A 15,658-nucleotide genomic window follows, 5' to 3' on the forward strand; every position below is an offset into this window, starting at 1 on the left:
TGACCATACGAAGTTACTGCATGCTGGGGTAACCAGTGTAGTCTCAGGGCACAATCAGCAGCTTACACTCTCTCTGGTATAGGATGAGGGATGCTGTTTGTTCTATTACTATAGGAACCATGTATAGGATGATGACTGAATGTATCCCAACAACTAGAATCTGTAATATGCACAAAATCCAGATCCAGGGGAAACATGATAAATGTGGAAGAGATACATACAAAGCCAACAAAACAATAACTCTGCTCTTTGTCTGTATATACTCTTAGGCAGAGGTGAAACCTGTACCAAGAGAAAACACATGGGCTGCCACTGCTGACCTTCTTATTGCCTGACTCTCCTTGGCTCTTTGGTTTTGAAGTATCGCTACCTGTAGTGCCCACCCCTGCTTTAAAGTGCATTTCTAGGCAAACATTTTTTTTAGTTTTAAATAAAGGTGGAGAAGGGTTAGACACTCGTCAAGTTGTAACTGTGGTCTGTGTCCCCATTAGAGAGATACTCACCTGATCTTTGGTCCGGCAGCAGTCAGCTATCACCTCTCTCCTCCTCTGCTCTGGCTATGGAATGGTGTCAGCATCCCTATATCTAATGTGAGTGAATGGACCTGCATAAGACGTGAGGACGTCAGCAGTCCTTAGATCATTGGAGCCTTGAGGAGAAGAGTTTGTGGGGACCTGTCTAGCAGCCTGGAGGGAGCCGTGGGGCTAAAGATGAGGTGAGCAATAAAGCTTAATTTGAGTCTCCTAGACAAAAGGAGCGCACAAACCCTGCAGTGCATGGGTAGCTCCACTGCAAGGGAAGGTTTTGGTTTGTTTGCCCAGAGTTCTTCTTTAAAAGGTACTACTTGATGAATAACTTTACAGGGTACTTTTAAGGAAGGCAGAAGTTAAAGTCTCAACACTGAATGAGTTAAGGAAGGAAGAAGTTAAAGTCTCAGCACTGAAGGAACTAAGGAAGGAAGTTAAAGTCTCAGCACTGAAGGAGTTAAGGAAGGAAGAAGTTAAAGTCTCAGCACTGAAGGAGTTAAGGAAGGAAGAAGTTAGTGAAATGTGAGCGAGAAACCTCAGGATCAGTAATGAGGCTGCCAAACAGAGGCACATCTGGGTTCCGTTAGCTCCCCTGGCTCCCAGCCAGCACTGAAACTGGCTGTCAAGTGTGGAGGATGAGATTTAACCCATGGCACGCCAAGCACACGCAAAATGTCAGTGTTCCCATTTCCGACCACAAAGTGGCCCAGAACGAAGCAGTTAACGGCATAAATGGTCACTGAACATCTGGAAGCCAGCAGGCAAAGTTGGGATCTGCGTTGGGTGTCTGCTGCTCCCACAATAGCAGAATGTTACACTCTGGCAGCCAGTGAGCGTTACACCCTCCACATAATGACATGTGTCCCAGCTTCGCCACCTCCCCGGACACGACCAAAAATCAGCAAGACCACAGAAATAAAAGTCACTTTCCCCAGTTGGTAAACACATGAGGAGACTGCAGGGATTTCAGGGAACGGGGGGAAAAAAAAAAAGCTATATTTGTTTTCCTGAGAAGGGAGAAGAAGCAAACTGGGCTGACTTGCTCAGGTAAACTTGCTTTAGTCATCAGCTGATCATAGCCAACTCTGAAATACAGTTGCACCTCTGCACTTTGCTGTCTGGAAATGAAGCAGTTAAATGAGCGTTCCGATGAGCTTACTTTTGATGGCCAACCTGGGAACTATAGGCCGGTCAGTCTAACATCGGTAGTTTGTAAAATGCTAGAGGGCATAATAAAGGATTATCTGGTAGAATTTGTTCAGGAAAACGGGATAGTTAATGACAATCAGCACGGGTTCAGGAAAGACCGTTCCTGCCTAACTAACTTGCTAACTTTTAGAGCCGCAGTGAAAATCTGCTGTTCTGCATTATGAGTTCATGCAGGCGATTTCATGAGCAGACTTGTAAATGGAGGTTAAGCCCAGAGCGCAGATGGTAGGACAGGTCAGCACAGCGAGTGACCTCTGTACTACCGCCCTCCCCTGTCCCCAAAAACTCCAGCAGAACAGGGACCAACCAGTACCAAGAGCAGCAGCTGCCTTGTCCACTGCCTGCTGCAAGAACTGCCTCCCATGTGGACTGCATTGAAAACTACAGACTGGAGTGTCATCTGAAGTTACCCACAGGATGTGTTGGGGTCTCACTGGGAACAATGGGTGGTGAAACATCTGCCTCTTCCAATGCACCAGGACCTGCTGATACGCTGAGATTCAGTGTGTGTGTGTCTGTGTGTCTGTCTCCCCTTTAGAACTTATACCAACCTCCGCTCTTCTGGGAAGGCTTTCCACAAGAGTGTGTGTAGCTGTTCACATCACCTCAGCAACATGGTGTTAGACACGAAGACCTGGCTTGCAATCAAAGTTCCAACTCATCACAAGGATGCTCCACAGGGTTGAGTCAGGGCTCCTTGCAAGCCACTCAAATTCTTCCGCACCTTTAGCAGGCTTCAAAAGCTTTTACAAAAATAACTATAGAGCTGAAATTTAAGCTGGCCATACACCTACAGATATTCTGCAGTATTTTCTATGGTATTTTATCTACGCTAAACTGTGTGGATGGAGGAATCTCCCACTAGGCCAAGCTTTAGGATCTTGCTAGTCGGCTCAGCTGGCTCTCAAAATACCTGAACAGTCTGATTGGATGCCGGCATTGTTCAGGTATTTTGAGAGCCAGCGGGGCCGACTAGTAAGATACTGAAGCTTGGCCCAGCGGGAGATTCCTCCATCCACACAGTTTAGCGTAGATGGAGGAATCTGTTGCACTTCTTACATCTGACCATAGAAAATCTATAGGTGTATGGCCAGCTTTACTGAGGCATCCCAAAACCTGTCACTTTCTGCTGGAGATCCACTCTATCCCTACTTGGCATAAGTGAAATGTGCCTCTCCTTTTACTAAGAAAACTGTGTCATGTAAACAAACCTTTGTGTGCAGGTAAAAAATGAACCATTACCCTGCACATAAGGCAAACCTGGGAGCTCCAAACAAAAGCTGTTTGTAGATCTGAATATAGCAGGAAGGGGTTGGAACTTCTGTCAGGTTCATCTGGCTGACTGTGTCCCCACTGAGGAAGACTTTCCTTCTCAGATATACAATGCGCAGTAATAGAAAATTTCCCCACAGTGAGAGGAAATCCCACTTTACCAGGGCAGGTATCCACATTGGAAAATTGCCTTCACCTTCTGTTTTACTGTAGCAGTAAAAGTTTGAAATTCCAGGCTGTGCTGGTGACCATTGTCTGAAGAGAAATCTCTCCAAAAGGAGAGACGGACAGCAAAAAGTTCAGATAAGTTCCTACCCTGATCCACACTATCCAGTACTAAAAGTGTTTTTTGTGTGCACGGTGTCATCCGTTGTATCCTTAAGTTGCTTCATACAGGTGAAACTCGAATAATTAGAATATCGTGCAAAGTTCATTTATTTCACTAATGCAACTTATAAGGTGCAACTAATATACGAGATAGACTCATTACATGCAAAGCAAGATAGTTCAAGCCGTGATTTGTCATAATTGTGATGATTATGGCTTACAGCTCATGAAAACCCCAAATCCACAATCTCAGAAAATGAGAATATTGTGAAAAGGTGCAATATTCTAGGCTCAAAGTGTCCCACTCTAATCAGCTAATTTAGCCGTAACGCCTGCAAAGGGTTCCTGAGCCTTTACATGGTCTCTCAGTCTGGTTCAGTAGGAATCACAATCATGGGAAAGACTACTGACCTGACAGTTGTGCAGAAAACCATTATTGACACCCTCCATAAGGAGGGAAAGCCTCAAAAGGGTCATTGCAAAAGAAGTTGGATGTTTCCAAAGTGCTGTATCAAAGCACATTAATAGAAAGTTATGTGGAAGGGAAAAGTGTGGAAGAAAAAGGTGCACAAGCAGCAGGGATGACCGCAGCCTGGAGAGGATTGTCAGGAAAAGGCCATTCAAAAGTGTTGGGGACTTTCACAAGGAGTGGACTGAGGCTGGAGTCAGTGCATCAAGAGCCACCACACACAGACGGATCCTGGACATGGGCTTCAAATGTCGTATTCCTCTTGTCAAGCCACTCCTGAACAACAAACAACATCAGAAGCGTCTTACCTGGGCTAAAGAAAAATAGACCTTGGAAGCCAAGGACCCAGAGTATGGAGGAAGAATGGAGAGGCACACACTGCAAGATGCTTGAAGTCCAGTGTGAAGTGTACACAGTCTGTGTTATTTGGGGAGCCATGTCATCTGCTGGTGTTGGTCCACTGTGCTTCATTAAGTCCAGGGTCAACGCAGCCGTCTACCAGGACATTTTGGAGCACTTAATGCTTCCTTCCGCAGACAAGCTCTATGGGGATGCTGACTTCATTTTCCAGCAGGACTTGGCACCTGCCCACACTGCCAAAAGCACCAAAACCTGGTTCAATGACCGTGGGATTACTGTGCTTGATTGGCCAGCAAACTCGCCTGACCTGAACCCCATAGAGAATCTATGGGGCATTGCCAAGAGAAAGATGAGAGACATGAGACCGAACAATGCAGAAGAGCTGAAGGCCGCTATTGAAGCATCCTGGTCTTCCATAACACCTCAGCAGTGCCACAGGCTGATAGCTTCCATGCCACGCCGCATTGAGGCAGTAATTGCTGCAAAAGGGGCCCAAACCAAGTACTGAGTACATATGCATGCTTGTACTTTTCAGAGGTCCGATATTGTTCTATGTACAATCCTTGTTTTATTGATTGCATGTAATATTCTAATTTTCTGAGGTTGTGGATTTGGGGTTCTTGGGGTTTTCATGAGCTGTAAGCCATAATCATCACAATTATGACAAATCACGGCTTGAACTATCTTGCTTTGCATGTAATGAGTCTATCTCATATATTAGTTTCACCTTTTAAGATGCATTAGTGAAATAAATGAACTTTTGCAGAATATTCTAATTATTCGAGTTTCACCTGTATATTGACTACAAATGGCTGCAGGATAACTCAATGTATCAGCTTTTCCAGCTTTTGTGAGTAAAATCCCTTCCCAGTATCACTGACCTGTATTCAGCACCCCATCCCTTGACAAAGCTCATCCGTATAGTACACATCCTGGTCAGCTGATAAACAGCCTCAAATCCCTGGTTTACCGATTGTGCCAGGAGGGCAGCGAACTCCTGGTTATTAAAGATCTTCAGATTACACCCTGGAACAGAGAAAAGAAACAGACTGTAGGAAAAGCGACGAATTCCGATAAAAGTGACAGTAGGGATTTATAGCTCGAGCAGAGACCGTCTTACCTGGAGGGATCTTGCACACAGTAGCGGGGTGCCAACCATAACGCTGGTTACAGTTTGGGGACTGTACAAAAATTGCGCTGTCGCTTAGGCATTCGGCAAACACCTCGCCGCCAATGTAATACAGACGCACTCCTCTACCTGGAAAGCAGAGAACAATTAGCTGTAAACACTGGAGGAATTATATACTTATACTTCCTCTTTCTGGAGGCATAAAAGCTGAAATTTGGGTGTCAAAAAAGACATTCATTTTTCCCCTCATTTTTATATTTAACTCTTTTGCTGCCAGAGCTGTTTTTCCAATTTTTGCACGCATGTTTTTACCTGAGCTCCCTAACCTTAAAAACATCTCCTACTTACTAATATGTTTCAAGACAGTAAGTGAAGGAAAGTCTCCCTGATAGAACAAACCCGCCCCTCCCCCCTGGATCCGAGATCCGTTCATTAACAGATGAGCTTATACAAGTACGTGGCCAGCTTTGTTGTTTCTAAATGACATTATTTGTACTTGTAACCAACACACAGTGAATGAAGACAGTTTGTGTTGCGGACATGTATCTGAAAGCATTCTGTGTAATATTTCATTAGCTCTTAATTCTTAATAAAATAAAAGGCTGATGATTGTCTCCCCTAGGCAGGACTCCCCTGGAGAGCTACAAACGCAGGGACAGACACACTGGGTTCTGCACGTGTTCTGTATCCAGCTCCTTTGTTTACTTAGCCTCGCTGTCCTATAACCAGGCACCACTAACATGAAAGCGGGGACATTAAATGGCATTATGGCGAGGGAAGCACATGACCTGCTGCTCCTTGGCATACCGCAGCATAATGGATCTAAGACTGGGGCTGTAAGATTGTGGCGGAAAAGACGGAACTGTGTGCGTTGAGGTTACACACAAGGATCGTGCAGGGCCTGTTGGACAGGATTCATATTATGGGAGGTCTTCTGTTTTCACATTCAGAGGTCCAGAATGGAAAGTTTTTTGTAACCGCTGAATTAACGAGAGGGGAGAGTTGTTCCAGTTATTTCGTCTGAGGCACACATTTTCATTTGCTGTAAAAAGCAAAGCTCACCAAACCCTTCTGAGCAGACCTAAACAAAGCCGGCCACATATGGCTGCTACGAGGCAGACAAAATAAAGATTTCTTGTTTTATTTCAGGTCCAATGACAGCCGAAGAAAACTCTGAGATAAGAGGAAATATTGATTACTGTAATGCGCCGTGGAATATGCTAGTGTGTTTTAAGTAAACTGCATTAATGATTATAATTGCTGGTCTCAGGGAGGCACATGAACTATTTCCAGGAAACTGCTCTCCCACTGGGATTATCAGCTTGCACTAAGCAGACATGGCTGGCAGATGACCTTTGCCCTCAATGTAAACATGAGTGCATCAGCCTAACAGCTTAACCCTACAGAAGATCACATCTGTTATTGTGATGTTAACACTTTCATTTTTCTCTCCTTTTTACTTTGTTTGCAAAGCATCAGAAATGGAGCTGCTCTGTGCAATCACCCAGGTCAGCTTACCAAGTACAGATGTCACTGAGGTATGATCTACAAGTGCTTATTCTCAGAACTCCTGTCCAGTGGATAAGCCACAAACTGTTCCAACAAGAAGCCGCTTCATTCACCCGTTAATGCCTCTACCTCCGTTCCTTGCAATAGCTTATCTAGAGTCTGCCACCCGGAAATATACGTTTTTGTGCTCATTCCCTGTACTACAGGACAGTGACTGACAACACAAGGGAAGTTCCTATTGTACAACGGGGCACAGGGAATTCTTTCTGGTTCTGAGGAATGGTGCTATAATATGATGAGGAGCAGAACACACTTCATGACTTCACCCTCATGTTTTGACAGCTAGAGGCATAAGGAAACCATATGAGAGCTATGTATAAAAAAAAAAACAAAAAAAAAAAACCATTCAAAAGAAACAAAAAAAGTGACGTTGCTGACCATCAGAATCCATCGTTTATTTTATGAGGAGGACAACTGAATCCTTATTAAGGGCAAAATCTGTGCTTTTGATCTCATTTTTTACATAAATTCATGTTATGGCCAAAAGATTGTGGCCTGTCACACCTATATGAGCTTGTTAGATATCCCATTCCAAAACTATGGGCATTAAAGCCCATCTCCGGGGAACCAAAAAACGTCCTCTTGCAGTGGGACTACCCTCACACTGCAAGGGTTACCTGCTTGATTAGATCCAGGGGACCAGTTTTACTTACCTGATCCCTGCTCCTGCTGGCTTCCACAGCCTTCCCCCCCTCTGTTTTAGCAGTTGAAGACCTATTAACATCATCATGTCTAATGCTGGCCCATAACAATAATTTGGAGTGTTGTCCCCATACTTTTGCAACATAATGTATTATTTTTACAGAAGGGATTGTTTTCTAAAACCCCAATGCAGTTATGTGAGATATGTGCCTTCACTCTCCCATACTGTATTCTTAAAATGAACATCTGATTGGCCAGAGAAACGGTTCTACTTCTACAGCAATTCTAACAAAAAAAGACCCGTAAACAGAGCAGAAAAAAATGCTCTCTGCGTGGTTATTAAACAGACAAGCAAGTGTCAGTTATTGAGATAGGCAGGTCAGTGTTTCTTTCATCTAGGTTCACTCCTCATAAAAGGTGGCCATGCTTTCTTTAGGATCCTCTCTACACTGGTGTGGCCCAACTTTGCTGCCCCCGGCCTAATCAGACAACAGTTACCGATGTGACGCCGGGTCAGTTCCACAGCAGCATTGCGGTTCACGTTGGAGAGCAGACCAAGGCAAAAACGTTCAGAGTTTGATGGGTCTGTAAATCCATCCACTGTCATGGAAGGTTGGGAGGCATGAAACGTCTCCCCGACTCTCTGGTTGAGTTCATAGTATGAGATGGAGCACCAGAAAGCCGGCTCACAATATGTTACAGGCTGGAGATCTAGAGAGTGAGAAAAAGAAAATGATACAAAATGTATTACACGATATAGGTCAATTAAATGTATTACACGATATAGGTCAATTAAATGTATTACACAATATAGGTCAATTAAATGTATTACACAATATAGGTCAATTCAATGTATTACACGATATAGGTCAATTCCCATTTGCCATGATGCTATAAACCAGTGGTTCTCAACCTGTGTAACCTCAGGACCCACATTTGTCCTTGGCCATTAAGTTGTGACCCAAGTCTGCAATGTCTGCACTGCAATGGAACGCACGGCATTAGGGTACCGCGTGTTCCAGTGCAGGCGTACAAATTGGGTGGGAGGTGCGTTTGGGATATCATTCAAATGAGTGGCAACACAACACATCTCCCACTCCAGAATGCACGGTAGGTGCAATTGCGTGGTGCAGTGCGTTCATCGCACGGTACTATGCAATTAACGCACTGTGCTAGTGTGAAAGGGCCCTTTTTTTTTTTTAAGGTCCACCCAGTTTCCCTACCTTACAAGAACTGGAGTGGATCCTCAGCCTGAAGTCTAGTGTGGGCTGCTGTGCTGTGACAGAGCTCCATGCATATGTGCATTGCTTGTACAGCTCCCTTGCGTGCCCCGTAGAGGTGGCGGGGGCCAGAATGTGATGTCACTCCGGTCCAGGCACCTCTACAGGACATGCAAGGAAGCTGTAAGCAATGCACGTATGGATGGAGCTCCCTCGCAGCCATAGCTCCGGCCCACCCCACCTCAAGCTGACACTCAGGGCCGGGCAGCATATTTTGAATGGCTGTTTAGCACGAGAACTGACAGTGCAGCGCTAGGGGGAGGCAGAAGAGCCTGTCACCTAGAAAAGTGGAAGGCATGCGGCGACCCACTGAACACAGGCTCGCGACCCACTTTTGGGTCACGACTTACCAGTTGAGAACCAAAACTATAAAGTACATACAAGAAGCAGAAACCTCAAGTTAAATCAAACCTGCAACTCTGAATACACCACAGTAAATCTAATAAAGTAAGTCAGCACAGGAAAAACATAGCTTTGTAATGATTCTTTTAGTGCCTGTTTTCTCACATTATGCTAGTACAGGCTCTTGTAGTATCAATGTATACATTGACTATTATGTATAATGCCATAGAGTACTGTAGACCGATTGGATGTCTATACGATGCATTCACAGTAAGCTGTAGACCCGTGTCTATGGTTCTTTCATGGTAATACTCATGTATTAAATGTGCATTATTATACAGTGTGCTAGTTGCGTGCTTCATTTTGGACCTTTCAATACCTGACCAGGTAATACTGTTTTTGTTGGAGCACAATGTACCAGAGTGGAACAAACAAGCAAACATGAACATAAATACAAATTCACACAGTCCTGAGTTTAAAATTCCCAATGATCCCAGTCTGCATGGAGTGTGTATGTTCTAAGTATGCCTGGTTTTTACCTGACTACTCCAGGTTCCTCCATGACCCAAAACATAGTGGTATGTTACCTTCTGACCCAACTGGCCCCAATAAGAGACTACGTTGGTTTCTGTGTGATTTGGCTAGGAGCATTACTTTATGAAAAGGTACATGGAGGTAAATGTCTCAATGTACTTGGCACTTCTCTATGGAATGTAATGCTAAACATATATTACTATATAAGGAACTTGATAAAAATATAAATTTAGTTACATAGGTGGAGTTATATCTTAAAGCCTAATACAAGCCACAACCTTTTATTTTGTTTCAGGTAGAGCATCGGTCAGGTTTTCAATGCATCTGTGTCCTTTTTGGAGAGACTTTCCTTCACTTCCTATCAGGGCAGGAAGTGATACGAAATATCCCCAGCGGGGATACAAACACAGGTAGACATACTATGAGCACACATTAACAACCTTTCTATAACCTTTATAGGTGTAGACAATTATTTTCCTGCAATTGTTTAAATACCCAACATGTCCATTAAAACATTGAAATACACAACCATGGCAATGTTTGTATCTGGTAATGATCATTTCTTTACACACAAGTTCTATTTCCTCTGCTCATTTTTCCCATGCACATTTGTAACAATTCTTAAACCATCTGGCAACCAGCAAGACTTCATCTGTTACAGCACACAATGGACCTTTCAATACCTGAGTATATTCGCAAGATCTTATTATTATTATGGGATATGTTCCTTTGTTTTATCCTGTGGCACTGTGTGTATAAGTCTTTCCAGTTGCAAGAAACAGAAAAAAAAAAACTGATAGAATTTTAAAGAAGAACTCTGGAAATGTAAAAAAATGTACACTTACATTGGGGCTTCCCCCGCACTGCAAGGGCTAAGGGCCCATTCACACCACATCATCTCCAGACCAGACCAGATTGTTTCCGGACCCAAAATGCATCCTAATGTGTCCCTATGCTATTTCTGGCCTCTGTTCACACCCAGCGCAGTCCGTTCCAGACCAGACCAGGAAAAAATACTGCATGTCTCATTTTGTCTGGACTAGAATGCACTGCAACTGCGGGCAGGTTCTCACCATTTTCTGGACCAGATCTGGTCCGGAAAATGGTGTGAACCTGCCCTCAGTGCTCAAATAAAGCAGATCTACTCACCAGATTCTCGGTCCTATAGCGGTCGGCACTCACCTCTCTCCTCCTCTGCCTTCTCATGTCTCATGCTGGTCAATGGACTTGCATAAGACGTGGTGACGTAGGAGGTCCTTAGACTGCCAGAGTCCAGGGGAGAAGAGGTTGTGGGGACCGGCCTAGCAGACCAGAGGGAGCAGCCGTAACCGAGGATCAAGCAAGTAAATCTGCTTTATTTAAGCCCCCTAGACAAAACCAGCACTTAACCCTTCCAGTGCAGGGGTAGCCCCACTGCAAGGATACATTTTTTTGATTTTCCCGGAGCTCTTCTTTAACCCTATCCAAACCAAAAAAAAAGAAGAACATTTGATATATTTGGCTGCAGTTCTGGTTTAACCTTTTCTATCCTGTCTTGTGGAGTTTTATTCTTCTATCTTTAGGCAAAATATGTCACAAAGTGATAAGTACAACATCTTCTATGACTGGATTGGCAAGTCATAAAGGGCTATACCACTGTAAAACAAATACTCCGAGAAGTCAAAATGGTTTAACGTGCAAAGGAAATTAGTTGGTTGAGGCATTACAAGACCAAAGAGGGCTTCTCTTCAGCAACTCTGTGCAGAGCGAGTTAAGCAAAGCTGATTTCACGCTCGCAGCGCTGCAACTTCTCTGATAAGGAGAGGCCCCTCACATATTCAGGCCTGGCCCTGCGCCAAGCCAAACCGCCTGACCTAACTCTGCATCCGGCCAATTTCCATGGGACCGGGAGGAGACCACATAGGGGCATGTTTATATTAATATTAATATACCACTCTATGGTAATCTATTATTCTTGCAGAACTGCTGACAATCCACTTTACTGTAAAAATATACATAGATATGAAATCCGAATAGAGAACAGATGTGGTTTGGTGACTAACGTGATCGCTCGACTTCCCCGAGCTAAAGGAGGACGTGTCACATCGTCACATCACACCAGATTAAACGGCAGAAATCTGTCTGCAGCTTACCTACAACAACTTGGAAATGTGCAGAATTCCACACTATCAAATCAGCACCAAAATAAAATCATGCAAAGAAAACACCATTTGTAATAGTAAGCATATGGTGCGTCTTATGACATGGTGTCTGAATGGAGTCTGCTACTTTGGCTGCCCCAACTGTTAGACATGTTACCGCGTGGAATGAACTGTGCTCTTCCCTCTGACTTTACTACAAATTGCTATTAGTCACTTTGTGAATAAAGCCAGAGTCATCGTTCTGTTTGAGGTATTACCATCGTTACCATCGCTTCCACGGTTCCCACAATGGTAAGGACTTTAAAAGTAGAACTGAAACCAAAACTTTTTTTTCAAATTTTGGATGGAGTAAGGGAGGGTTATAACTCGTCAGCTTCTCTTTCCCGTTGGGGAAATTTCCCTTCAGACATTTCCTGTCCCACAGCCACAACAGGAAGTGAAAGAAAAAGCGAGTAGAAATCACTGCTGGTCAGCAAGGCCATCAGAACCATTGGAAGATTTCGCATCTATTACAATTCTGAGAACAACCCAAAATTTGGGACACAGACAGCAATAAAAACCGGACAAGTCTTCTAGTCCCTCTCCGCTCTATCCAAACCTAAAGAAAGAAAGGTTTTGTCTTCAGTTACATATTAAGAGTAGTTCATGCATGAAGACATGTGATCTATATCAAACAATCAGATCCGCAAGGAAACTTGTACTGTTTTCAATGTTTTTTTGAGTGACTGACCCGGAACCACAATGTAAATCAGAAGTTCTGAATTTGTTTTGACATCATTTGCCTCATGCTTGTTTCAGGTCAGTGAAATCAGAGGATTAGCATGATAGCCAGAGCAAGCATTCTCACAAGAAGGTCCCAACAGGTTCTTGTGAAGTCATCAGAACCAATCTCTGATTTATCAGGAAACAGAACCTGCCTGATCTCTAGTGATGCCAGAATCCCCCCTTAAAGTACAAAGATGGGAAAACTGGAGCAGACAGAATCTGGAAAAGTTGACCATGGCAACAAATCAGCTACTCTTTTCAGTTTGCTCAATTAAGATTTGGAAATGAGAGAGAGAAGCTGATTGGTTGCTGTGCACAGCTGCTCCAGTTTTGATAAATGCCCCCGTGTCTTTTATACATGGACACTATGGATAATTTTAGAGAAACCAGGAAACCCTACAGTGTGCCTTTGGACTGTGGGAGGAAGCCTGAGAAACCACAGAAATCACACAAAAACACATGGAGAAACTCCATACCAATAGAGCCATTGAGATTGGGACCCCAGCGCTGGACAGACATAGTACTAACCCTATGCCGCAGATTTAGACTATACGAAAATAGTCTCTTCTGTCCACAACAACCTTATTCCAGTTGTCATTTGAGACATGCTGGAAGAATGACAGCTGGTATCCCACATGGACAATCCAGACAGTCTCCTTTCCCCTAGTTTCTATAAACTGATTCTGCTGATTTTTTTTCTTAAGGCAAAATCATAATGGTGTAAAGTATGCAAAAATCTGTCATGCATCATATCATAACAAATTGTGGTACAAGAAGCCTGTGGCTTGGAAATGTTGTGTGTTGATTCATACCACCATGAGGTATGTGGTTTGGTGGCTATGGCTGAAAGGTTCTGCACAAGTACGATTTTACAATAGAGATTTAACTCGGCAAATTGACATTTCTTATTCACATATTTAAAGTTCAGCTAAACACGGGTCAGATGTATCCTGCTCTGACAACTGTAATCAACACCTGAGAGGAGTCCATAGCATGTCGCCTTCACAGAATATTGGCCATGCCTTGCCGTCAACAACTGCCTGTATGCTGATATAAGGGAAGCAGTATTATGAATTGAAAAAAATCATTTTGATAAGGCATAGAGCATGCTGGGATTTTTGGTCATATTCAGCTTTAGGGGGTCCCAGACTTTTGCAATTGATACCAGGCCTGATAAAAGATTAAATAAGGGTATAGTGATGGGCTTAGAGAAGCTCTGCTCAACTCTGTGGTGACTCGAAATTATTGCACAGTGTCATACATTTCCATGATGCAGGTGAGCTGGCCGTCAGCACTGTGGAAACAAATGACGCTAAACTATGGAGGGTGGGAACCATTCAGAAATGGATGGAAGTTCACCTCCATCTAGGCCTGCTCTGCCTTGTGCCCTCTGCCATGCTACCGCATGAGATGATGCGAGGACTCTGATGTGAAGGGGGCCTGAGGACTCTGATGTAAAGGGGGCTTCTGGTATGAAGGGGGGGCCCTCTTTTATTGTGTTTTTGCATGGGGTCCCCCCCTTATGAATTTTGCAGAGGAGAATTTGCATACTTTTAAAGTGTGCCATGACAGAAAAAAAAGTTGAGAAATACTGGCACAGAGGGTATATCCTCTTATCACACATAGCTATAGGCTATAAACTGAAGGGTGGCCAATGCCCAATACCTTTACCTAAGTCCATGTCACATTGTGTTGACTGCAACTCCTCATTTAGGGCCCATTCACACCAGTAGCCACACTACAATGCAATACTGCTGGTGTGCTTTTCACGGAACAGTGCTGAGGTGCATTGCACCGTTTAGAAGTGACATTTAAGTTCTATAGGCACAGCGCGGAGTGATGCAGTTGTACTATGTTGCACTAAAAAAGGAACTGCATGCCGTACTTTTTTCCAGGGCACACTACTGCAACACAATGGTGTGAACTGAGCCCATCCAAATCAAAGCAAAGTGCTTTGTCTTGTTGCAGCTCTAATGCTTATGACCCCAGATCTTGCATATAGCATTTAGTGCATTATGTTTAGATATCACAGTAACCTTCCTGCTGGAGCCTTTAAAGGTGAATCCAGATTAGAAAAGAACAGTATATGTGAGACACCTATACCTGCTGACCAACATTATGAATTCAGGAGTGCAAGCAAATGATTCCCTGCTCTGTTTTTCACATGATGGTCACAAACTAGTTAACTGGTGCACTACTTGTAAGCAGTCTTATTGCCAGCTGTATGGTACAAAAAGATAACTGGTCACAAGGTCACTTGTCCATATAACATGCACGTCCTCACAGCCTTACTGGGTCAGGAGTGGAGAGTGCCTTCAGTGCACCACCGTGTTGCACATACCGCTATGTATGCCGTGGGTTGTATCCCGCTTACATGCCACTCAGGGTAACACATGTAAAGAGTACAAATTGCTATCACAGGGGCATACTGGCAATATACACACTGGTTCTAGATTTACGAGCACACTTTTGCACACCCGGTTGCTTTGCGTTCGTTTAGTTCAGTTACTTGCATTTAAACCTAATGTTTTATTGATTGCATGTAATAATCTACTTTTTTGAGGTTGTGGATTTGGGGTTCTTGGGGTTCTCATGAGCTGTAAGCCATAATCATCACAATTATGACATATCACGGCTTGAACTATCTTGCTTTGCATGTAATGAGTCTATCTCATATATTAGTTTCACCTTTTAAGTTGCATTAGTGAAATAAATGAACTTTGCACGATATTCTAATTATTCGAGTTTCACCTGTATTTGATTACAGGAGTCCATCTCTATCCTGGCAAATATACTGCTTGATAATAATAATAGTAGTCTTTATTTTGTTGCAGGATAATGTGACCCAGTTTGTTTTTGTTTTTTTTATCTCCAGCAAGTATACTTAACCTCTTGCCGTCCGCCCGTACTAAAAAAACGGACGGACGGCACTGCTGCATCTGCCGGTTGCCGTTCCCAGACGGCAATTTTTTTTCTGCTCGCGCGCGCCCCCTAGCGGGCACGCACGGGCAGAAAAGACCCGATCAATGCACACACCCGTTACCGGGTGTTTCACATATAGGCGATATCGCCTATATGTGCTCGTTCGCGGC

The 15,658-nt window shown here is 43.7% G+C and overlaps 1 protein-coding gene across 2 annotated transcripts in view; it reads right to left on the reverse strand.

Annotated features, from left to right (window-relative positions):
- SMAD3 (SMAD family member 3) overlaps positions 1 to 15,658 on the reverse strand; it is a 112,385-nt gene that overhangs the window by 980 nt on the left and 95,747 nt on the right. For both annotated transcript variants that reach the window (XM_018552847.1, XM_018552846.1), the window contains 3 exons: positions 8,003 to 8,215; positions 5,285 to 5,422; positions 5,046 to 5,190 (listed from right to left, as the gene is read on the reverse strand). In XM_018552847.1, coding sequence (XP_018408349.1) covers positions 5,046 to 5,190; positions 5,285 to 5,422; positions 8,003 to 8,215 — 496 coding nt within the window. The remainder of the gene's footprint in view (positions 1 to 5,045; positions 5,191 to 5,284; positions 5,423 to 8,002; positions 8,216 to 15,658) is intronic.

This window comes from Nanorana parkeri, unplaced genomic scaffold, assembly GCF_000935625.1.
Source record: "Nanorana parkeri isolate BGI_ZX_2015 unplaced genomic scaffold, ASM93562v1 scaffold98, whole genome shotgun sequence".
In the NCBI taxonomy this organism is placed as follows: Eukaryota; Metazoa; Chordata; class Amphibia; order Anura; family Dicroglossidae; genus Nanorana; species Nanorana parkeri.